The 23,628-nt window shown below is 48.3% G+C and overlaps 2 protein-coding genes and 2 non-coding genes across 4 annotated transcripts; 1 reads left to right on the forward strand and 3 right to left on the reverse strand.

Annotated features, from left to right (window-relative positions):
- Window positions 1-3,855: 3,855 nt before the first annotated feature.
- On the reverse strand, window positions 3,856-3,996 carry LOC137670275 (U4 spliceosomal RNA). The gene has a single exon (XR_011049233.1). It is a non-coding gene; the product is annotated as a U4 spliceosomal RNA (small nuclear RNA).
- A 453-nt stretch (window positions 3,997-4,449) lies between these two features.
- LOC137670276 (U4 spliceosomal RNA) lies at window positions 4,450-4,590 on the reverse strand. The gene has a single exon (XR_011049234.1). It is a non-coding gene; the product is annotated as a U4 spliceosomal RNA (small nuclear RNA).
- A 1,456-nt stretch (window positions 4,591-6,046) lies between these two features.
- Window positions 6,047-12,789, forward strand: SIRT4 (sirtuin 4). The gene is made up of 5 exons (XM_068412962.1): window positions 6,047-6,107; window positions 8,733-9,238; window positions 9,906-10,200; window positions 11,352-11,554; window positions 12,008-12,789. Exons 2-4 carry the CDS (start codon window positions 8,739-8,741, stop codon window positions 11,514-11,516), a joined length of 960 nt encoding a protein of 319 aa, XP_068269063.1. The 5' UTR covers window positions 6,047-6,107; window positions 8,733-8,738; the 3' UTR covers window positions 11,517-11,554; window positions 12,008-12,789.
- A 9,038-nt stretch (window positions 12,790-21,827) lies between these two features.
- On the reverse strand, window positions 21,828-23,628 carry PLA2G1B (phospholipase A2 group IB). Its single transcript, XM_068412907.1, has 4 exons — window positions 23,595-23,628; window positions 23,351-23,510; window positions 22,560-22,687; window positions 21,828-21,949 (listed from the first exon to the last, which is right to left on the reverse strand). Exons 1-4 carry the CDS (start codon window positions 23,626-23,628, stop codon window positions 21,828-21,830), a joined length of 444 nt encoding a protein of 147 aa, XP_068269008.1.

Genomic DNA, 23,628 nt, shown 5'->3' on the forward strand with positions numbered 1-23,628 from the left:
ACGCACCTCCGAGGCTGCCGGGGCCCGGCCCGGACCACAGCCCCACACCCTGTCCTCTTCGCTCGAGGAGCAGGATCCCCCCGCGGGCAGCGATGCGTTCGTGCCAGGCTGGGCTGGGGTGCTGCAGCCCGGGAGGAGCCCCACACGCTGCCGCTCCGTGCCCCAAAAGCCTTCAGACAAATTGACATTTCTGAGCCCCAGGTGATTTACCCGACCCACAGGAAAGCTTGGGCAGGGGAAACCTTTCCTGAACAGTTTTCCACAAGCTGTTGCCACCATGAAGGAAAGTCACAACCACTTCTCCTTTGCTCTATTTAAAAACCGTAACAGCCCTCCTGGATTTATCATGTGATAGTGCGTCTTGAACCACCATTTCCCACTCGCTTTTCCTTTCAAACCACTACCAAACCACGCTCCAATTCAGCAAAGCCCTCAGCCTTGCCCGAACCGCAGAGCAGCTCCACCCTCAGCAGAGCCAGTGTTTACTCTACCATCGCGCTCTGGCCAAGTCGACACGGCAGTGAAAACAGTCGCTCAGCTCAAGCGTTCAGCTCCTAATCTAATGTGAGATACACCAAAAACTATCGGTGTGGGAACAGCTAAGGATCCCAGAAACATGACTCTTGTACCACTTTTCCTTACAAAATTACTACTGAGTCGGAGAATGTTCTCGGAGCTGAACAGCACACGTCCTGTTGTGGAGCCGAGATTACGGGATTGCATTTTCGTAAAAGCAGCGACCACGGGGTCAGCTGCTAGCAATCTCCGATGCTTTATTTTTCACTCTCTAGGCACAAACACACCCAGTTTCCCCACTAGCACAATTCAACAGACATCATTATTTCCTGTGTTAAGACATGCTATGAGAACAATCACTAGGGGGGCATGGAAATATCCCCTCCCTAGTCCCAGCCAATGCTTGCGAATAATCAACAGCCTCCAGGAAATTCATTCCTGGTTTTACTCCAGATTCAGGACTTCTCAGACAATGACATCCTTACCTACATCTAAGTACGATACAAATATAAGCAAAGACTTTCACTGTCTGCTTCACCATCAGTGCCAAGGATCTCACCTGACACCCCCCTTGCTGGTCCCTGAGCAAAATTTAAATCGTTATTTGAAGGGAGTGTTACATTTTCTCTAACCCTATCACAGTGATGACCTCGGGATGTGCCCCCTCCAGGTGGAGCAACATAAAACAGGAGCATTTGCTGATAGCGTAGTGGACCTACGGTCATCAGAAACATGTCCTTTCCTGGGATCTGTGCGTTTCTTCTAGCAACAAGTGACAGGCGTCTGTCTTGACTTGGGTTGTATTTTTACCTCTGCACAAAGTGCCCGCTGCGCTCTGATCATATTGCAGCCTGGTATGCAATTTTTATCTTTAGCTTCCTACAGGATCCTTTGGGAGTCTGGAAGGGAGGGCAAATCCAGAAGGCAGTTCCTATTCTGTCTCAGGGCCAAAATGAACATGTCGGGTGCTGTTCATAACAGAATTCTTCTTCACACACTAACATTTCTTACTTAAAATTGCCAGTCCTTAACCCTCCCATGACAGCCTAAGGAGCAGGTTAAAACCCAAGCTGCTAAGACAACTGCTCAGTGGTGTGGGCTCAAGCTAAATTCACCCAAACAACGTTCACCCCCTCCTGTCCTTCCTAACGCCCTGGAACTCCTCTTTTCTCATCATCTACCTGCTCTCTGCCTCTGAAACTCTCACTGACTCACAAACACCCGCTTGCTGCTCAAGCACCATTCTTACACAGCTGCCAGCTGCCGGCAGAAGCAGCTGCAGTTCCCTGGTGATGGCCACCTCCAGCAAACTCTTTCCCACCAGAGCAGCGTACCCAAGGCATGCCCAGAGGCTGCTGGCGGGACTGAGGGGGAAGTGACGCTGACAGAAGCTACATCTCTCAAACGGATGCTGGACGGGAAGCATTAGGGAATGAAGGCAGGTAGTACATCAGAGAAATACACAGGGCTTCCTCTCACGTTGTACCCTGTGACTAAGACACGTTATGACTCAACTTATCTTTCACAGAAGGCGCGACAAGAAGTTATTGCCCCCATTTACAGATGGGAAACAGGTCTGGGAGCTGGAAATAAAGTCAGACAATGAGTCAATATCAACCTAATGTTGGACTTCAGGCCTTCCTGGCTCCACACAACCCAAGTGTTCAGTACTTGCTCAAGGCATCTTTCCCTCTTGTCAAAGCATCATTTACCAGTTATGGACCACCTCCATAGAAGGGTGGCTTAACCCACTGACCTCCACACACTTCATACTCAGACACTAGGTGGATTAACTGTCTACCTGTCCCCTTCAGGGCTGTAATCTCAGACAGGCTGCCACACAGAGGAGTGATCCAAGCTCATTTTGTAACACCTTTTATGAAAAGCACCGTTATTTACAGCAGACTAAATCTATGTCACAGAACTTGTAAAGCATGTTTAGAGCTTACCTGTGTGCTTTCCAGAGAGTGACTTGAGACTGCAGAGCGATGACAATGACTTCATTGCAGCGTGTGTCCTCTGTGCCACGTGGATGTCATGCAAGGGGATGTAGCTCTTTCTTCACGTGAATGCATAAAAGACAAATTCGGGCAGGGCTTTAGGCTTAAGGCAATGGCAGGAAACCTCGACATGCAGCCTCCCCATTCAAGGTCCAACTTCACACTTGTTGGAAGGATCTATTACAGCAAAACAAACAAACTTGGTTTCTAGCATAAGATGTAGGACATGACTTCGCAGTGCAGAATGAAAGCACCACGCCAGTGTATTATCAGACAGTTTTGGCAGAAGAGACAAGAAACAATTGAGTGATAAAACCAATACTTACCAACACAGTTTATATGAATCAAGCAATTACATGAACCACATTACTCACTGTAAACTACACATGCCTTCGGTATTTAATCAGCGTGGCTTCTTTTGCCAAAGGGTAATGGCATCCCTACGCTTCAGGCTTTGATTTCAAATTGATATTGGGCAGCAACAAAGTTCAAATGGGGGGAAAACGCAACGTAGGAGGTTTCACTGTCACTGTTTGGTCACTGTTGTGCACCATACCCCAGCATAGCTGACTGTTAAAACAAACCTGATAAAGAGGGAACATTAATGTTGGCTACTAAGTTTTCTACTCTGCCTAGTTATGGTTTAGAACAGCTGCCAGGCTCAGGGTCTTATAGGCAGGGTATGAGCATCCGGATGGCACATGACCACCCAGAGAACTCCAGAGGTAACCTGTCAGCGACATAAGCTACATCTAATTCACACAAAGGGACAGAGGGCAGCTGCTGCCAGCTCCAGCGGAGACTCAGCCCAGGGAGCTGGTGTGCAGTGGTCACTAGCGTCCCTCCACACAGTCTGCTTGGGTATTAAATAAGACAACAGCTGCAACTTAGAAATGGATGGAGTTCACCTAACTTAAAAATAGGATTTTACACCAAACTCAGCAGCTGCTTTTTCCAGAGTAAAGGCTTGTGATTTCTGTGACAATGAGGAGCCTTTTTAAATTTTTTTTTTTTAAAGCAAGCGATGCCAATGGATATAGCTTAACAAACCCCCACAAAATGCAGGCTACAGTACTGTGCACTGAAAGTTGATCCCTGATAGGTTTTGGCACAGTTCTGGAGCCAGTCAAACATGATTCAGACTTTCAGACTTTCACTCTCCTCACTTGCTCCAGAAATGTCGGCGTTCTCCTCGCTGCCTGAGCTACCTTCTGAAAGGTCGTGCTTCTCAAGGGATCCTCCGAGTCAAAACTACATCTCTCATACAAACCGTGTTACTCTTGTTTTTACATTTCTTCTTCAATATCTATTTTATCTATTTTTCACACACCAAACTCAGTCTCCGTAGAGACTGTCAAAAATTGCCAATGCCGACTATATTTCAAGTCGTCATGGCGGGGTATTGGGAAAAGTTTTCAATTAGCAATAATCGCGCCTCGGATTAACCTCATTGGCTACGATACTGCCACTGCGCAAAGCTGACCCCTTCCTCCTGCCGCCGCCGCCCCTCGCCCCGGGGCCGCCGCCAAGCTCGGGGTGAGCCCCGCCGCCCCCCGCATTCCCCCCAAGCCTCCCCGGGCAGCGGTTCCCACCCGCCACCTGCCCCCCGCGCCGCCGCCGGGAGCGGGGTACCCCGTTTTTCCCCTCCGTGCCGAGCGCCGGGACGACCGCGAAGCTTGCTGGGAAAGAGTATGCAAAGTAGGATGACGTCAGAACGGGCAGCTCCCCGCTGAATGAAGGGCTCCCCACCGCCTCCCGGCACCGCCAGCCCATCGCAGGGGCACCCCAGCCTGCGGGACCCCCCGGTCGGTGAGGCCCCGAGGCCGGTACAGCCCAGGCGGCGGTGAGCCCCAGCGCCGCCCGAGTCGTTCTCTGAGCATCCCAGCCCGGTGCTCCCGTTTCTGCCGGTATGTCTTTAACCACGTACACGCAGTCTCCGCAGAGACCCTCAAAAATTGCCGATGGCGACTGTATTTTAAGTCATCACGGCGGGGCATTGGGAAAAGTTTTCTACTAGCCATAATCACGCCTCGGATGCACCTCACGGGCTACGGTACTGCCACTGCGCAAAGCTGCCGCCCATCACCGCCCACCTGGCCGCCCCCGCCGCCCCGCCACCCGCCCAGAGCGCGCCGGCGCGCCCCCGCCCGCACCCTGCGCTCCCGCCGGGGGCGGGGGGGGGGGGATTTACCGGAGCCGGGGGTACCGGGAGGCCGCTATGGTAATGAGCGCCAGGGAAGGGGCTGCCCCGCCGCCCAGGGCCCGAGCCGGGGGCGGTTGGCCAGAAATCTCGGTTTCCCGACCCGGGAGGTAACGCACGGGGCGGCGCGGCCCCTCCCGGGGTGAAACGGGGACACCCCGGTGGCACTAAAGCAAAGTCACCCCCCCACGATCTGAAAACATGTTTAAACTCTTAAAACAGGCACCAGCAGCCTACGGGGCATTTGGACTCACGGGACGGCCGAAAAGGGGGTCGTGCCCCACACCTCCGCAGGGATGGGCAGGGTGGGCACCGAGCGAGCAGGGTGCGCTTCTTCCTTGTGATCGCAAGATTACACACTGCTTATACAGGCTCGGGCTCTTCTGGGCTTCGAAGTAACTGTAAAAGGCAAGAAAACTGGATTACAAATTCCTGCAATTTCTTGAACTAATTAGCGAGAGCTATTTGGAGAATGCATTTGAAAAGCAGTCCACGTTACTACAAAGAGCCCGTTGTGTGTAAAACAGGTGAGCATCCAGTGCCAGGCTGCTGCCGTGCAGTGGTCTGGACCTCCTTCTTCAAAAAAAATAAGCCTCCTTTGAAAAAAAAAACCAACCCCTCTATTGCCAGGCAATTCATATGGTTTGTCATGGGATTATCGAGACTGACCCCTGCACCAAGCAGGGAGGCACCATCCGTTCCTGCAGGGAGCCCGGGGTAGGCAGCAGGCAGGTCAGCACGGCCCCGCGGTTACAAACCCCAGGCCAATGGACCAGCTTTTCATTATTTGTCCATCCCTGTTGCCACAGGCCCTTTCCACATCTTTCTCCCAAACCTTTCTTCCTGTCATCCCGAATGTGCTTCACCACGAACATCAGGACCGCCAGGCAGGTCCATCTCTCCTGGGACCAAGTGTAGGTACCACAGGAAGGGTGTCAGAACAGGGCAAACGTATCAGCCCGGCGAACTCCCATAGCCTCCAACGATTTACACCTCAGGGAATTCCTGAGCTAGAAGAGATCTCTAACAGCCCTCAGTGGATTTTTCTTCCATTATTTCCTTAGTCACATTTTAAGCCTAAACCCTGTTAGTGTCAGTGAGAAGAAAATGCTGCTTCTATACAGACAAGCATCTACAGTGCATTTTATCACAGCTATTACTTGCATTCGTATCAAATCAAACCTGATTTTATCTTCTATGTTTCCTTGAGGGCAGCTACAAAGCTCTTAGCATTGGTGTCAGGAACTCAGGGGTTTTTTTTTTTCCTTCTTTGCAGCATGGGAATTGTAGTCTTGGTGCTTAATGTCTTCGTGAACTACATTTCCCAGAAAACTCTCCTGGGGCAGGCCAGCCCTTTCCTTCCGCGGTCGCGCAGGGCAGCATTATGAAAGGTAAGTTTTCAGGCATTATTCACCATATCACTGTGATTTCATTAGCTGTGTTCGGTTCGGCTGTTACCCGCCACCCCCACGTCATTATTACAGCAAAAGACGCTCGAACGACGCGGGTGTCCCTCTAAATTTCTGGCCTGTAACCATTCGTAACCTGTTTATTTTCTACCTTAACCTTGTCTGATCTCTTTCTGTGGAGCATCTCGGCTGCGCGTTACAAACAAACTCTACCCTCAGATCTCGATAGGTAATGTTTACAGAGTTTCACTTGTGTGTAGTAGTTGTTACTTTTTAATCTGAGCACTTTCACTTGAAAAGCAGCTCTGCATTTCGCAGGAAATACTCCGTCCTTTGTCAGTTTCTCTCCCACACTGTCCTACTTCTACACTTCACAGCAGCTCTCAAATGTATCTGTTATTTTTGCTGCTGGGCCTGCCTTTGCCTTCTCTCTCTTGTGGGCCAACCCATATTATATCTCCATTTCATTCCCCCTCAAAACTTTTCTTCTGAGAGATCTTTTGAGGATAAGGGACAGGAATGGAGAATTTTCATCAGTTAAAGCAATTTAAACACTGTCAAACTGGCTTAACAGCCTTTGGGGAGAATCATGACAAATTATTCTCAAAGCAAATTACAGTTTATTGGGAGACTTTATCCCTTCTAATTAATTCATGTGGAAAATTAAGCCTCTTCAGAAAGAAGGCCCAACACAACTCCTGCTAAACAACAGAATAAGGCAAAAATCATGGTGAACAGAATCCACTGCTTAGATTTAAAAAATAATTCAGGACTATGGAGGAAGTCCAGTCTTCCCTCTAATTCAACTGATGAAGCAGCAAAGCCTTGAGAAGTGGAGATTAACTGAGACAAATCTACTTTTTGCCATTAGCATCAATTTTGTATCATGATACTTACAGCTGAACACCCCAACTTTAAATATATTTAAATATCGCTCCATTTACCGTAAGAACTGGTACTTGAGGGGGACCAGGGACTTGAGGCAAAGCAATTTAGATGCAGCAGGAGTCTAAAAACCATCCAGACACTGAAGCACAGGTCATTAAAAGTACGTAGGGGCCAGCCTTTTAGACAAGCAAGCTCACCGCTTGAATACCTCTGACTTTCTCAGCGCTGCCACAGATCTCACGGGCACTGCAAGTTTCCTGTAGGCAGCATTTATGCAACTGCCCACATGCTTTAACCATTTGCCAGCTAACAAGCTGCACAGAGCCCTCCTCAAACCACTGCCTGTAACACCTGAGAGGGATCCACTCCAGCAGCTGAGGACTCCCAGTGAGACCCAGCCCCTTAGGTGTCCTCCCAGGCATTTCTGGTGGTGAGGGCAGAGGTGTGAGTGGGCATGAATCTGCACCCAGGTGTCCCACATTACCAGGCAAGCTTTAAGCACCAGACTATCTGGGGCCTGTTGCAATCACTCTTTAGAGGTCATCCCCTTTTATCAGTAATTAAAGTCTTTCCTCCATCTTCCAGATGTCATACAAGCCCCCTTGCTAAGGGGGATGGTGGGAGGGAGAAACACCAGACAGTCAATTCTCAGTACTGTTTCTTTCAAAACTTTTTGTACTTTGTGTGCAAAACCACAGAGAGGCCCAGCAAAGGTAGTTTTAAAATAGTGAAGTGGAGAAAGGAGAACTACAGACTGCTAGAAAGACCAATTAAAATCAAGGTCTGAACCAACCCACTCCTGTCACAACAGGTCCTGCACACAATTCCAGGCTACTTGTCAGCCACGCTATCCTACCTGTCCCCAACAGCGCACGACTCTCCTCCCTTAAAGCGGGATGTCCCTCCCATTCCTACCTGCCAGGTAGTTGTTTCTGCCTCCCATGCATTTAGGTGAGCGCTTCTCTCTCAAAGTCCCCTGTTCCTGCTAGAGAAGCAAAGCAGTACGCCTCCACCTCTCCACTGACTCTGGGGAGATGGCACCCACAGAGGAGGAGGTGCCAGAGGCATTTAGCCAGTGTCCTAATCATCTTCAGTCTCCTTTCAAGGCCTGTTCTGCATGTGACCTTTATAAAAAAACAGGAGTAACTCCAGTCAAGGCCTTTGTCCTGAAAGAGCAACAATTCAGGCTTGTTCTTCCCTCCCTTCCCACAACACGTGCAAAGGATGGGGTAAATAGCAAGGACTGATCTGGAGCAGGCAGAATGGTAAAGAAAGCAGAGCAAGGGTCTCTTCTGGGGAGGAACCAGCCAGACAGTGCCTCTGGGGTGGGGTGCTTGGCCTTCCTGCCATTTCTTCTCTGCCCTGTTGCACATACCTAGGAAAGACTTTGCATGCTCAGGTCTCTCTACAAGTCCTTTTAGGCAGCCGCCCTTCACACCAGGATAGGAGAGCAGGAGTCCTGCAAGTCAGGGGTGCTAACTTTGTCCTTGTACCTTGAGCAATCCTCATTGTTGCCCTCTGTCAAAGAGACATACGAATGCTGTCCTCGGACTGTGGGCTTTAGTTAACATTTCTAAAATAATTTGTTTCTTTGCCAAAAAGAAAAAAGAGCAAAGAATACTTATCAGCATCATTTTCCAGAGAATCCCAAGAAAATGGAATTAAGGACATGTTCTTTGCTTTCTTTTACCTGCTACATGTTCTGTTCTTGTCTTTCAGCTGAACATGTTCTCTGCCAAGAAGTTACCAGGAGTTTGCCGAGCCATCAGATTCCATCATTTCAGATCCCATTCTGTATCCAGGACTTCTCCAAACTTGGCTTTCGTGCCAGCCTGTCTTCCCCCAGATCCCAGGGAAGTAGAGGAGCTGCAGCGCTTTGTTTCCAACTCCAAGAGGCTGTTTGTAATGACTGGAGCTGGAATCTCCACTGAGTCGGGGATCCCAGATTACCGCTCTGAAGGTGTCGGGCTCTACGCCAGGACAGACAGACGGCCCATCCAGCACGCTGAGTTCGTTCGTAGTGCCAGTGCCCGGCAGAGGTACTGGGCAAGGAACTTTGTGGGCTGGCCCCAGTTCTCCTCCCACCAGCCAAACGCAGCACACCTGGTACTAAGAGACTGGGAGAAGCTGGGGAAGCTGCACTGGCTGGTCACCCAGAATGTGGATGCCCTTCATGCCAAAGCTGGGAGCCAGCGCATGACGGAATTGCACGGCTGCACGCACAGGTACTCTGTCAGCAGAGGGAGGATGGTTAATCCTCCGGTCTCTCGTTCAGGGTGACTGACAAGCAGGTGCAATGTTAGCTGCTGAGAAAGGAGGCAAAATATTGATGCTATGTTCCTGGAGGTGACATGCTCAAAGGTGTTGTTGGGTTGGGGTGGAGAAACAGATCACGAAACAGTGTTGTTCACAGCACAGTATTTAAGAATCATGAACACCACTCCATTTTTTGGAGCATAATTTGGATCATTTCCCTTGGAGCCTGCATCAGTCAGAATTTCCCCTTTCCTTGCTACAGCAAATGTCCTCTTAGTGAAGAGGACAAGGGGACCCTGCAAGGATTATCCAGGGCTAAGCAGAGTGGATAGTGCCAGAAATGCACAGGGTGAGTGGACTGGAGGGGGGCTGCCACAGTCTGGCTGTGATCACCTGAAGTTTCCCAGTGAAAAAGCACAGCCTGAACCAGGGGAGAGGATGCACAGTAGGGTTCAAAGCCCTCCTCTAGAATACTTGTGCAAAGCAACAATTAGAGGTACAAAGACAGCTCCTTGACCTGTACTATTTGGTAATTAAATGTGGATAATGACAACAGACCTTCCAGGCCTTCTAAGGAAGTTACAGACTCCAGACCTGACATGAAACTCTCCGTTAAGATTTTGCTCTGAATTTCAGGGTTTTCTGCCTGGCCTGTGGAGACCAAATCTTGCGCTCTGAGCTTCAGGAGCACTTTAAAACTCTGAATCCTACTTGGAAAGCTGAAGCGTTCGGTGTGGCTCCGGATGGAGATGTCTTCTTGACGGATGAGCAGGTGCGTGATTTCCAAGTCCCAGCCTGCCGTAAATGTGGTGGAATCCTGAAGCCTGACGTGACGTTCTTCGGAGACACAGTGAGCCGGGAAAAAGTGAATTTTGTGCACCAGCGCCTGGCAGAATCAGACTCCATGCTGGTGGCAGGATCCTCTATGCAGGTAAGTAGGTCTTCCTCCCACACTGCATTCCTATTGCTGTGCTACTCTGCCTGCAGCAGTCCTTGGTCCCACAATTTAGGACTACTAATTGCTTGTGGATCACAACAGTCTCTCCAGAACTTCTTTGTATTTTTTTTACTGTGGTTGGACTCTGGCTCCACAGTTGGCCTGTTTGGGTTTCCCTGTCACTCTATTGCCAGTCTACTTCATGCTGCTATAAATAACTCCATTCACACATTCGGACCTCTCTCTGCTACCTCCTCCATCACTACGTTGTAGGTACACAATTGGCCATAAAGCCAGGATACCTGATATAATTCAATCCTGCAGAGATCACCCCCCCACATTTTTTTTGCTTGAATTTTTTAGCCTTTGGCAGCCTTCTAGGCCTCATGGCACACTGTGTGAAATACCAGATTTTAGCACCTCTAATTCCTAATTAAATTCTCAAGAGAGCAGAAATATCTCTGCTTGCTGCTTAGGACTGTATTTTGTATCACAATGTGTTTTTTCCATTAGCTTCTTATCTCTAAGGTAAGGTAGTTTAGAAACCCCTGTTGTTTAACTCATGGAAGCTTTTGGAATAGAGTGTGTATAAGAGAAATTTTTTCAGGAACAAGTTCTATTACATTTAAAAAAACCTACTCTTAACACCTCCCAGAATGAAATAAAACCAAGGCTGCCTGATTGTGATTCTCTTGGCTTCAGGATACTGGAGACAAATTCCTTGAGCGTGTGCTTCTTAAGCTTATAATCCTTTGTACAGGAATGACTGAAATGCCTTAGGTTCATTCTTGTACTACCTAAGCTGCGCCATGTGAGAACCATCAAAGTAGAAGCATTTAAGTACCTATGATAACTAATAAAAACTGCTGCAGAGATTTACTAAAAGACAAGGGCATTTCCCTTCAATGTATTATGAAGTTTCAGTTTCTATGAAACTGCAAATCCTTCACTGACAGAGGTTAAAAGCTGTTCTTTTCTGTGCCCTCTTGAACAAAGAAATTTCCTACCTGAATTACGTGCAGTTGCCTAACACAGCATGTACATACAGCCCCTTTTCCCATTGCCGACAGCAACTATTTTACTTCCCTTTCTCCTTTCCATAACTCCTCTTTTGCCTAAGCTCCCAATAACTTTGTCTTCTGCAGGTATACTCTGGTTACAGGTTTGCTCTCGCTGCCCGGGAGAAGCAGCTGCCCATTGCAATCCTTAACATTGGGCCCACAAGGTTAGATCACTTTGCGTCCTTAAAACTGAATTCCCGCTGTGGAGAGCTGCTGCCTCTGATTGTTGCACATGACTCAACAAGCTGAGCTTTAGTAGCTATCAGGAGTAAAATTACTTCTACGAGGTGAGTACCTTTCCTGGTCAGTCGCCTCAGGGTAAGAAAATGGGTTCCCATCAAATGCTGAGGTTGAGATGTGCTGACTAAAAATGTATTCCCACAATGTGCACCAAAATGTGGCTGTAAATTTTCACCTCTAACGGGTATGGGCTGATGGGCCATGATACTGTTTCCCATGATCATAAACAAAAAAGCATACTAAGTGCTAATGCTCCCAGAAAATTGGGTGAGAGTAGCCAGAAGACTCGGCAGTGCTGAGTTCCAATCCATTTGTCACTATCAGAAAACTACAGGGGATCATCTCCAGATTCAGAGATCCTGATCAACACTGTTGCCTTTGCAACTGACAATTCAATAGCTGTGCCTGGTTGAATGGATCCAGCTAATCCTAATCAAAACACTGCTGTTTAAAATAATCAATTCCATCTATAAAGCAGCTTCTTCCCTCCACTCCCGCAGGACTCCTCACCTCAAAAGGGGAACACCTCAGTCTAAGAGGCAGCTGTGAGATCCAGTGCATGGTGCCTGATGACACCAGGAGAGGGCAGCAAGCCTTGCACATGTCAACCTGACCAGTTTTCTCCATTGAAACCATCTCCACTTACCAGGAAACAGGCTGATGATGAAAAAAGTATTTTTCTCCCTTACCTTGCCATTGTAAACAGTGCCTTTTCTTTTCATTCACTGGGACGGGATAATCAGACTGCCATCTCTGAGAACAAAACACCTTTCTTATAATTGTCCCCAGAGAAGAAGGAGGGACAGGGATTTTGACCGAGTAACTTGAGGCTATAGCACAGGAGGGTAATGTGGAAAACCACAGTATCTGCTGGAGGATCCAGTACCACTAGCTGACAACTGTGGAGTGTGCAAAGAGGAAAAGGAAGCAAGAGGAACTGCAGTTGTCATTTTAAAAAAACCCAAAAGGTTCAAAACAGAAGCTGAATAAGAATACTGCTCTTGTAAGAGATTATTTGAAAGCACAGACTGTAAGGCTGACATCTTCTAGCAAGGAGGGGAAGTCAGCATTTCTCTCAACTGTCAGTTGACAAGCTAAACTGCTTACTCTCTGAACCCTTTAAAATTATATATTGTTGAGATGCTGGAGGAGTTACTTTAAGCTAATCTGACCAGCACTGCTTTCAGTGTGGCTGCTACATTTTCCAGAATGCATTTTTTGAAGATGTCATTTAATTAATGAATAGCTAAGTAGTGAATTAAAATTGTTTACAAGACTGATACTATTTGCATTGTAATTTCCTCTTCCTCCTATGATTTATTTAAGTACAGTCTCAATAGCCAGTTTAGATTCATTTTTTCCATTGCAAAAATGCAGGATGTAATTACTAACAGCTGATTAATTAAGAGAGAAATACAATTAAATCTGTACAATAGGTCTCCCTCAGGAGGTAATCTCAAGCTATTAATAGATGCAATTTTCCACACTCCTAACAGGAGATCCATCACTACTGGGCAACCATTTTTTGTTGATCCTTAGGGTGGTAATGTAAGACATATTAAACCATTTATGGAGTAAAAGACAGAATCTCGCCCAGACTAGAACACTAAATTTTTGACCTGGCCTTCTGCATGAATCTACTGCTCCCTTTCTGGCTATGAGGGAGATTAATTGTTGGGGTCTTCCAAATGCCCCAGTCCTACTCTCCACATAACATGTCCTGTATTAATATTTCGACTAGAACCGTGACAAGCAGTTGGAAGCAAGGATGACAAAGTCATCTGCTAAAAGGTCAAGTAGCAAAGCAAGGACAACGGACCACGTGATGCAAAGATCTTTTTTGCTTTGTAGTTGATTCAAACCCATGCCAGGCAAGAGCAAATAAAGCACAGAATCTAAGGGATACTTAGGCATCCCATTTCTGCAGAAGATGGAGGGAATTAAGATACTTCACGTTAAGTATCTTAATATAGCCATGTTTAATGTGGCTATAATGGGTCAGAGGAGAGACTGCTTCACTTAAAAGCCAAGCAAGATAAGCTCAGGCCTCCCACCTGCATTCTGCTCTCATTTAATGGATCCCACTTCCCAGCGAGTTAGGTATCTGCTGTTTGGTAGCGAAGAAAGCTCACAGATGCCACTCCTTCTTCAGCACAGCACAGCTCTCGTGCTAACCAAAGCTTTTGCAGAAATCATTGCTAAGGCATAACTGAGTCTCCACACACAGACAGGGAGCTTGCACAGCATGTTTATTTGCATAGGTTTTTCCATGTAAGAAGAGACGTTTATGCCTCCTTAGCAGAGGAACTGGCGCTGGGTTTCTCACTATCCATGTCATCTTCTGCACCACCTTGAAACTTGCATGACATACATACATGTGTTAAAAACAGAGGCCTCAGGTTTAGCGCCAGTAGAGCCAGCATTTTGAGGCAGTGGGGGAGCATTGCCAAGAAGTCTAAAAGAAGAAAACGTTTCCAGTGAGGACTTGGGATTAGCAACGTGACAGGTAACTAAACCTCCCACATCTATCCCTGCCTCTTCTTCAGTTCAGCAGCTGAGCCTGTGGGAGAGGAGTCAGGGTGTCTCTTCAGCATCACTGATAAATGAATCATGTTACCCTGACCCTCCACTGATTACACTGTATGCACTTTTAAGTCACTAGGATAATGACTTACAGTAAATGAACATTTACAGTAAATTTCCTGTGCTGGTTTATTACTATATGTTAATGAGCACATATACAAATATATGAGGCTGAGAGGAAGGAGTTCCTTTTTTTTTTCTGCTAAGCTGATCCAGCACTACTAAAATTGACTTCTTTTAGAGCAGGATAAGAGCACTTCATTTCTTAACATATTCCCCAAGATACCATTGAGAAGTAAGTTCACTCAACTGAGAGACACAAAAGAAAGTCTAAAGTTCCTACACCAAAAGCCAGATCTGCACCACTCCAATGCTGATTGACACCTTCCTCTGTCACTCCTTGGGGACTATTTGTGTAGGAAGATGCAATGCAGAGAGATAGCAGCTATTAGAAGATAACTATGTCGTTGCAGGTAGCTAGCAACAACCTATCCTGAGAAGTTTGTGTTTCTCAGCTTACTGATGTAGTTACCAGCCTGGAGGGAGTTCTAGAAACCTCCAGGATTGAGCACTAGAGGATGCAAATCAGCCATGCTGTGGGAAAACAAGCAACTGGGTAATAGAACTGACCTAGTGTTCAGCTTTCTTCTCTCAGCCTATGCCGAATTTGCAAGGGACAAGGGTTTTAAAAGTGGGAGAAGTGTTGTTCCTAAAAGAGTAAACAAAAGGATGAAAATCTTTGTGTTACTGGCTGAAAAGAACAGGAAAAGAGTGGTACAGAGACTGCACAGTGTTCTCTTGCCCCATCACCAGGAAGGAAACGCAGATCCTTTCTATCTACCTTGTCTGCTTTAAGCCAGCCTTATCCTCCACATGATTCAATCCTCTCCTACCTTTTCTGGCCCACTGTTGTTAGACCAGTCCACCAGTATTTCAGATCAGGGCTTGAAGTCGTAGCTCGGTCCACCTGTGGGTGGCAAAATCACACATCAAATGCAGCACAAGGGCAGTTTTTTACCATGAAATTATCTGAATCAACAGCTTGTGCTCTTCCTTTTTTCTTACAGCTGTTCCTACTAGGACAAGCTCCTGAGGTTTGGATAGAGGAGCTGAGAGTGCCTTATAATGGATTTTTCTGCTGCTCCTCTGAAAGTGGGGTTGGAGCTACCCAAAGCAAATAAAAGCTACTTCCTATTTGGCAAATCTTGTCTTTGTTTCTGGGCAAATTCTCAGAGCAAACTTTGTAATTGAGTCCCACAGCCTGAGAGAGGTATTTCACACACTGTGCTCTAGTGAGGGCAGCACAGACTGCGGATGGCCCAGAGGATTTGTGCCTGCTGGGTACGGTGTAAGCACAGCCTCCCACATCTTACGGTCAGATAGCTCCTACGGACAAACCTGCTTATTCACGACTTCTGGAAAAGGACTGAAGACCCTGGGCACAGTGAACTTGGGAGGTTCATGAACTTTGGAGTGAAGGTGACTAAATCTACCTTCTAGAGTGTGCTTCTTCCCTTGTGACTGCCTTGGATGTCGCCCTTTCCCAGTCTTTGCAGCTGTGAAGCGAGAAGAAAAAAAAACCTTTCAAACCAGTGCCAGCTTACTGGTTTCCTCAGTCTATTCATTCAAAACCTGGGGCTTAGGCAGGACAGATGGAGTCTTCCTCTCACATAACCTGTCCTAGGGCACCCCCAGGTAAACAGCAACTGAAAGCAACAGGTCTAGGAGGCTGTCTGGAGTCAATGGGAAAGGAATGAGGACGGTCTTGGCCAAATGCCTGAAGTCAGAGTTTCTTATCACTACGCCCAGCCATCCTCTGCGGTGTGTCAGTGCAGGGTTTTTGAGATCTGAATTAACTTGGCTGTAGCAATTGTGTTTTTAGATTACAGAAAAGATAAATAGTGGTGAGAGAGTAAGTTTACGATAGAGGACTTTGCCTCTCCAGTCCTACTGGTCTGGCCATTTTCATCACTGGTAAATACTGTGAAAACATCTTTCAGATGCCAGATTCCTCCTGACTGATCCTTTCTTTCTGTAGGGACAGGAAATTCTGGTACATGGGCTGTTAAAAAGCACGGAGCTTGTGGCTCATGAAAACCACCCAAACAAACAGTCCTGGAAAGAAGTTTTAGTGGTACCCTGCAAAATGGAAGATAAATCAGGTGTCGTGCAAAGCAAGTGAATATGGTTCTGCTATAGAAACTTGCAGTTCCAGCAAATGGTTTCTGCTCAAGTAGTGATAAAAAAAGAGGGACATACAATAATGTATCCAGCAGCAGAACAGTTGATCTGGGGTATTATCTTCTAAAAAAAGACCCCAGAATGTCAGCCACCTTCCTAGTGCTTTCCCTGAGCTCCTTCTGCAATTCACACTGGCAGTTCCCACCACGAGAAGCATTTGGGAGAAGCAAGGCAGAGGGGCATTTCAGAAAGGCAGGGGCTGAACCACTCCTCCCACCAGCATCCTCCAATGACCAGAACCCAGTCACACTGCAGGGCCCTTCCCTCTCCAGCTTGTCCTACTACACTTAACCCTCTGCTGAAGTAGTCCACTAGTCTTAGGCTGTTACCAAACCCACAACACCACTGCTTCGCAGTTACAAAAAGAAGACAGCACTTGCACGCAGCATTTAGCAGATGAATCATCTCATCCACTTTATAGGGAAGGAGGTATAGCTTCCCATAACGGACAGAGAAGTCCTTGCCCTCCTTTTATGGCACATACTATTGGGATGCAGGAGAACTGGAGTCAGCAGGAGTTGCCCTCCTGGTTGCTGCAGCAACACTACTGCTTGGTGTGCTGGGGAAGGGAGCAGAAGTCCCTGTCAACAGCCTTTTACCCACTCTCCCCATGCAGGTACGGTGCGAGGGAAGCATGTACTAGTCACAGGCTAAAGCACAGGGAACAAACAGCCTACGAGTTCACCTCATCCTCACTGCCAAGAAACAACAGCAGTTCAAGGAGGTAAGGATGCATGACAGAGCAATTCAATCAACTGAACATTTATGTTCTTTCTAAACGGAAGTATGTAGTTCAGCTCAAAGGGGCACAGAGCACTGAGCATCTGAGCATTGCTCAGCAAGCCCTCACATCCAGGAAGTCAGGTTCCAGACCTCTCCTTGTACACACTGTTGCAAGCCATCACCTCTGCTCCCTCGGTTGTAACACTCTCCACTGATGTTCAGCTCTTGTCACATTACCTTAAAAACACTTCTGCCATCTATTAAGCTAGGATAAATTGTATGCTTTCCTCTGTTCTGCAAGTAACTGCTGTACAAACAGCCATAGCAGAAACACTATGTTTGTTTACAGTGGTATTGAACCTGCTCTTTTCTCTCCAGGTGGCAAAACAGATTCTGGCTCTAGGAGCAAGTTCTGCCAGGCATGGTTTAGTAGATGTAAGCAGTATAACATAGTCCAGAAAGTCACTGAAAATGTCAGCGCAAGCTGGGTAAACTTATTGTGTTCCAGTGCTCAAGAAACAGACCCTGTTCTCTCCAAATTACCATGAAAAAAAGTATCCTGAGCCTTGTTCAGATCTCCATACTGCCTCAGTCTTTCCAGGGACCACTGTCCACAATAAAATAGGGTAAGAGAGGGTGACCTAACATATACGGGTCCTCATTCCTATGCCAAAAGGAAGAACCTTAGCATCCCACCAGTAGGTCAGCCATGCAGACCCAACACACGGCAGAGTTTGTGGAGAGCTCTCTTTAATAGCTGGTTATTCCACTTGATACCAGCAGAGCAGCCAGCTTTGCAGCATTTCTGCACATCACAGCCTTCTCCATGTCTAGCAAGGTTGGCTATTCCCAAACCACAGCTTGGTGGGCGACAGGAGATTGTTGGTGTTGTGCACACAGTGTAAGTAATGCGGTTCCTCAATTCGGGGCAGGCAGGTGATGTCCAAGGGGCTGCAGGGCAATGACACAGGAGCTGGGCCAGCCGAAGGAGCGGGGAGGGACCTTCAACAGCCCGCAGAGAGGAGCAGGGAAAAGCAGCTCTGCAACAGCTGGCATATGAACCACACAGGATCCGATTTATTGCTTTAAGGGCCTTGCCCCCAGTGACACCAAACTGCAGGAGCAGTCAGTGCTGAATAGGAATAATTGTCTAACTTCTGTACAGGCCTATATATACCCACTATATGGCCTGGAAACCAAAAATCAGGCATTCAGCTTGGAGCCAGAGCAGCAAATATCAAATAGGGACTCAGTTCCTCCCCTAACTTAAGGGAGTTTTGATACTGACTTCAACAGCAGTTAAGTTCTCACTCTGAAAAGAAAGCCAAAGTGATCTTTCCAATTAAATGGGAGGGTTTGCAATAGCCTTCACTAGATGTGTTGTTTTCTTGTATCTTGTTTGTGGAACACTCTGGCAGTAAAAGGTGCATTCAAAATGCTGGATATTCATTACTCAGAATGTTCCCCCATCTATTCTAACAGACATTTCTGCTCCAAAACACGCACACTGTTTATGTGTCTCATTTTCTGGGGCACCCAGCCCCAGAGGCAACAGGATAGCCAACAGGCGCACAGCAGATTCAAAGCAAAGAGGAAAACTTTGGCAATGTTGCCCAGGGAACGGGGCACTAGGCTTGGAAGGATGAGACCAGAGTGAATTCTCAGTCCTTTGATAATCCAGAAGTCACACTGTGACATTCAGAAAGCCACTTCGCCTCCCTACATCTGTTTTACATATTGTAATAGATATAATACTGTGGCCCATGCCTTTTTGTAAGGTATTCTGAGGTCTACTGAGAAAAAAGCATGAAAGAGATGGTAGATAAACAGTATCACTATTCTCCCCAAGATCTTTCCTGAATGATCAGGAACAAAACCGCTTTAGGAAGGTGAAAGGCAGAGTCAAGCAGGCTGGGGTTTAAAGCCACTGTTCCAGACACAGATAGTATCTGCAAGCCTGCGTGCAGTCCCCTGTCCTCTCCCTTCTCACCAAGGGAAGATACCCAATTACCACATTCTGCACTTTTTCTTTTCTGCATCACTAACTAGACAGTGGCAGAGAAGAAAAGCTGAGCCCGAGAGGAAGAGCAACAGTACAAGTGTCTAGTATTGGTCTCCAGGCCCACACGAAAACTGAAACACAGTCATCACCATGAGCATAGCTGACTGCTCTCTGCTTCTCTTGTCTCAGCTGGAGTACTTTCTCTTTCATCTCTGCAATGCCCATATAGAGTGAGAGTAATTCAGCTCTCCCTGCAGAGTCTGAAAAGTCTGAAAAGTCTGAAAAGTCTGAAAAGTCTGAAAAGTCTGAAAAGTCTGAAAAGTCTGAAAAGTCTGAAAACAACAATAGAGAAAAGGAAGATAAGATGCTGAGACTTCACTTCTGCAATGTAAGCCCACAGAGCCACCACTCCTCCAGCATCTCTCACACCAGCTGCAATGGCTGCGGTGTCGGGCAGGGCTTCAGAGCTCCCATCCTTGCTGAGCACAGGAATACCTTGTGTTTCAGGTACTCTCTTTCTGGTCTTGGAACAGACATACAGACCGGCACGGCAGAAGATCTTCTCATACTCTTTGTACTCCCCATAAGCTGGCAGTAAATCACTCCAAGCAATCACTGGCCTGCTCTTAGACTCCGCTTCTAGACAACATTCCTCAAAGCCCTAAAGGGCAACTTTGCAACAGCACAACCCGTTCCACCCCTCCTGCCTCTGCCATTGCCGGGGGCCTGCCACTTCACATTATGTGGGAAGATTCCCTGTATATTGGGCTCACTCAGGGGCCTGTTTAAATCTACTGTTCGGTCTTTCACACCACAAAAGCGGCATGTAAATGAGAAGCACAATCAAGGAACCAAACACAAGCACAGGCTTAGAAAAATCTGCAGGGAGTAAGACAGATATAGAATGAGACGGTGCCTTCATCTATCCATTGTGTTTATCTAGGGAATGCTAGCATGCCCCAAATGCTGGGTGCCAGGAGTCGATATACTACTCACCTCAAATCTAGCGAGTTCCTACTACAGGGAAAATTTATACCAACAATTTCTGAAATGCTTCAAACTGCACCCCAGCTCTCTTCCCTGCTTGTGATGATACAGCTCAAAAGTACAGTGTTTCTTCCAGATAGTGACAGTACTTCACTTTTTTCTCTACAATGGGATTTATCATTTATCACTACAAAGGGATTTCAGTAACATTTATGTTTACTTAGGATCTTTACTGCTCTGCAAATGATAATTTCAGAATCAAAGCTAGTGTGCGAGGACAGGAGACCTCATCTTGCACTTCCAGCCCTAGGAATGATTAATCTTAGGTGTATGACAGGCATCATCCACAGATTTCTGTGGAGGACCCCCACGAGCTCAATGTTTCCAGAAAATTCATGTACACAAACACCCAAAGAAAAATAAGCAATGAATATTGGTACAAAACTAGGATTTAATCTGTCTTAAGATGGAGTATTCAGCTGACACACGCACACTCTTTTCAAAAAAAAAAAAAAAAAAAGACCAAAATGCAATTCACCATCCTACCTAATTATCATCCTAATACCCTCAAAGACCCAGTGACCTCCACTAGGAAGGCATTGCAAGTACCTTGAAATAAGATACCAAGCGAGCTTCTTCTTTCTCCGTCTCTGCTTTCTCAAAGCCCTCTTGCGGATCCCTGGGTTCTGCTCCATATTTGAGTAAAGTTCACACAGGCATTGCTGAGTGTAGGACAAAGACTGCTCCTCAAAGTCCTCTAAGGAAATCAGCCCCCAAAATGATACACTGAGGGGGTACTCGTTAAACTCATCCAAGATCTCCATCCCGTACCTGATCGAGGATGACAGGTCAGGCTGTATTCTCTCCTCCAGCTGGTGAAGGCAAGAGAGCTATTTTCTGTTGATGAACTGGGGCCTTCCTCCTGCCCTGTCAGCAACCACAGACACGAGCAACCCCTGCCACAGGAGCTCAGCAACACCCTCCTGAGAGCCTCTGCCAGTAAAACTGCCTCTGTAGCGTAACAGCAGCAAGTCTGGGTGGAAGTTTTAGCACAGGACCTTGTCAGGACAGGAAAACTGGGGCAGATGGTGTCCCTCAGAGGGGCTCCCTGCCCTGCCCTGACTTCCAGGCCAACATTACCTCTTCCCCTACAGCTTGTGACCAGGAACAGTGCTAGGCAGGAGAAGGCCTCCCCAGGGTAAGCACCCACAGGTCTCTTCAAGCAGTAAACAGCCAGACAAATGGCTCAGAGCCCTCACACAGCCGTACCCCGAGGGATACACACCCACAAGAGGGGCAAGCAGCGCTGTAGCCAACGTGTGGGCAGCCGGCGGAGCAGTGCCTGCCCGGAAGGGTGAGGGAGGGCAGCCGGACCGCCGTGAGCAGAGCCGGGAGGGAGCGAGCGCCCCGCAGCCGCCCTGAGGCCGCGGGCACCTGAGTGCGGAGCGCGGGACGGCGCCCTCAGCGCACGGAGAGGCGGGGCTGCCGCGCGCGCCGCACCTGCTCGCGGCCTCGCGCCCGCGCCGCGCCCGCCCCCGCCCCCGCCGCTTCCAAGGGCCAATCAAAGAACGCGGTAGCGGCGGCGCCGCACGCGCCACAATGGGCCGTTGGCGGAGGGGGCGGGGCCTCTCCCCCCCCCCCCCCCCCGCCCGCCCTGGGCCCTCCCCGCCGTTCCCCTCAGCGCGGCGCAGCAGGAGGCGGGAGGCGGCGGGTCGTTGCCAGGCGTTTATTAGTGAGCGGCCGCGGCGGGCCCCGTGGCGCCCCGAGGGGCAGTAGGAGCGGGGCTAGCTGCAGTATTTCTTGGTGTCCAGCCGGCTGTGCTCGGGGTTGTAGGGCGCCTTGGCGAAGCACATGGCAGCCGTGCGGTCGCAGTTGCAGACGAACGCCTTGCACTGGTCGTTTTTGCCTGGGGGAGAGAACAGGAGCGGTCAGAGCCCGCAGCTCCTTCTCCAGGCACGGCAGCGGCTCAGGCAGCCATTTCACTGCTGCTGTCGTGTTGGGGGGGTACGTGCTTCTCCCCGCTAACCCTCTGGCCCCAAAGCTGTGTGCTCTGACCCAGCAATCTCCTTACTCCTTCCTTCTTTCCCCGCAGTCCTGTTCGCCAGCCTATCTGCTATTTATCTCCTTTCCAGAGCCCTACAAAGGCTCCACCTTACATTAGAGATGTCCAGCAGAAGCTGTGCAACACTTCCCGCTTAGCACGCTGCTCTCTTAAACGCTGCCATTGAAAGGGACTCCCAGAGAAGTACCAAGGGACGCAATCCCCTGAAGAGGGGACAGGCTTCCCTACGTACTGTGATACCATATATCATCCATAAACTTTAAATGGTGTGCTATTTGGAGAATATTCACTCCAGACCCCACGTGAGGTGCCCCATTTCTAACAATCAGCCCCCCTGACAGGGACTTGTGCTGTGCCTTCCTGCCACAGCAGCACCCAGTGTAACACAGCCCTGTTCCTTCGGAAGAGAGACTCAAGTAACGTTTGAAGCGGAGTGACAGGGAAGTGGACGTACTGTCACACGTAATCTCCCCCTTGGAGCACTTGAAGCGGTACCACTCTGTGTAGGGACTGTCCCAGAGGAATTTGCATGATTCTAGTTTCTTTGCCTCCGAGTAGCAGTGATCATGTGCTTGACAGCACCTGGGAAACAAGGAGGAAAAGGTCAGAAAATACCAGAAATGCAAACTCAGCTGACCTGTAAGACATGTAAATACACTAGCGTTGCTCTGACAAGGTACTGAACGAAAAAAGAAGATACCCAGTGATAAGAGGGGAGGCACGAGGGACCTCAAAGGGACACAGTTCTGCCAGCTAATGGTCCAAGAGGTGTCTGGTACACATGTACTTACTGGCGCATCTTCACAGAGTGGTCTATTGGGCACACGGAAAGCAAAAGCCAGCATTTACCCCACGCACCCCGTCAGTGCCCGGTAGCTGAAGAGCTAAAAGCTAACACAATTCACTGCGTCTTGGCTATCAGACTTGTGTGATCCCGGATCTGTGTCCGGGCTGCTGGCACAGCACTGCTGCAAGTAAAAATGGTGGAATGAGTGTAGTGTAGCTGCCACAGAAAAGAGAGTTGTTGGGATTATATTTTATCTATCTTAGTAATAACACATCAAGGCGTGATAATACACATCCGTTTTTCCTTGAATCAGTCTTTGAGAGAAAGCTGCGTTCACAGCAGCTGGAGAGTTTTGTGACCATTTATTTATAGGCACGGCCAGCTGAGACAAAGCTGGCATGCACAACCATGAAAGCACAAGCAAGGAAAGAGGTTTGTAAAAGCAGAGTCTTATAAACCTGTCAAGTTCATCCACTGGAGTCCCGCTGCCTCCCAAGCCGCAGTAGCAGCCGTAGTCACCATATTGCAGCAGAGGATGGCTGTTCGGGATGGTGCATTTGATCATGCTGCGAAGCTCCCACACAGCCCGGGATGAGACAGCAGCACTGGCTGCGCCCACTGAGGAGAGATGCAAAGGTTAGAGTTAGGCATGGTGTTACCGGTCCAGGGGGGTGCCGGGGCGGGTGAGCACCATCTACACACCAGACAGCAGGAGAAGCAGAGCCAGGGACTTCAT

Source organism: Nyctibius grandis, chromosome 14, assembly GCF_013368605.1.
Source record: "Nyctibius grandis isolate bNycGra1 chromosome 14, bNycGra1.pri, whole genome shotgun sequence".
NCBI classification, from domain to species: Eukaryota; Metazoa; Chordata; class Aves; order Nyctibiiformes; family Nyctibiidae; genus Nyctibius; species Nyctibius grandis.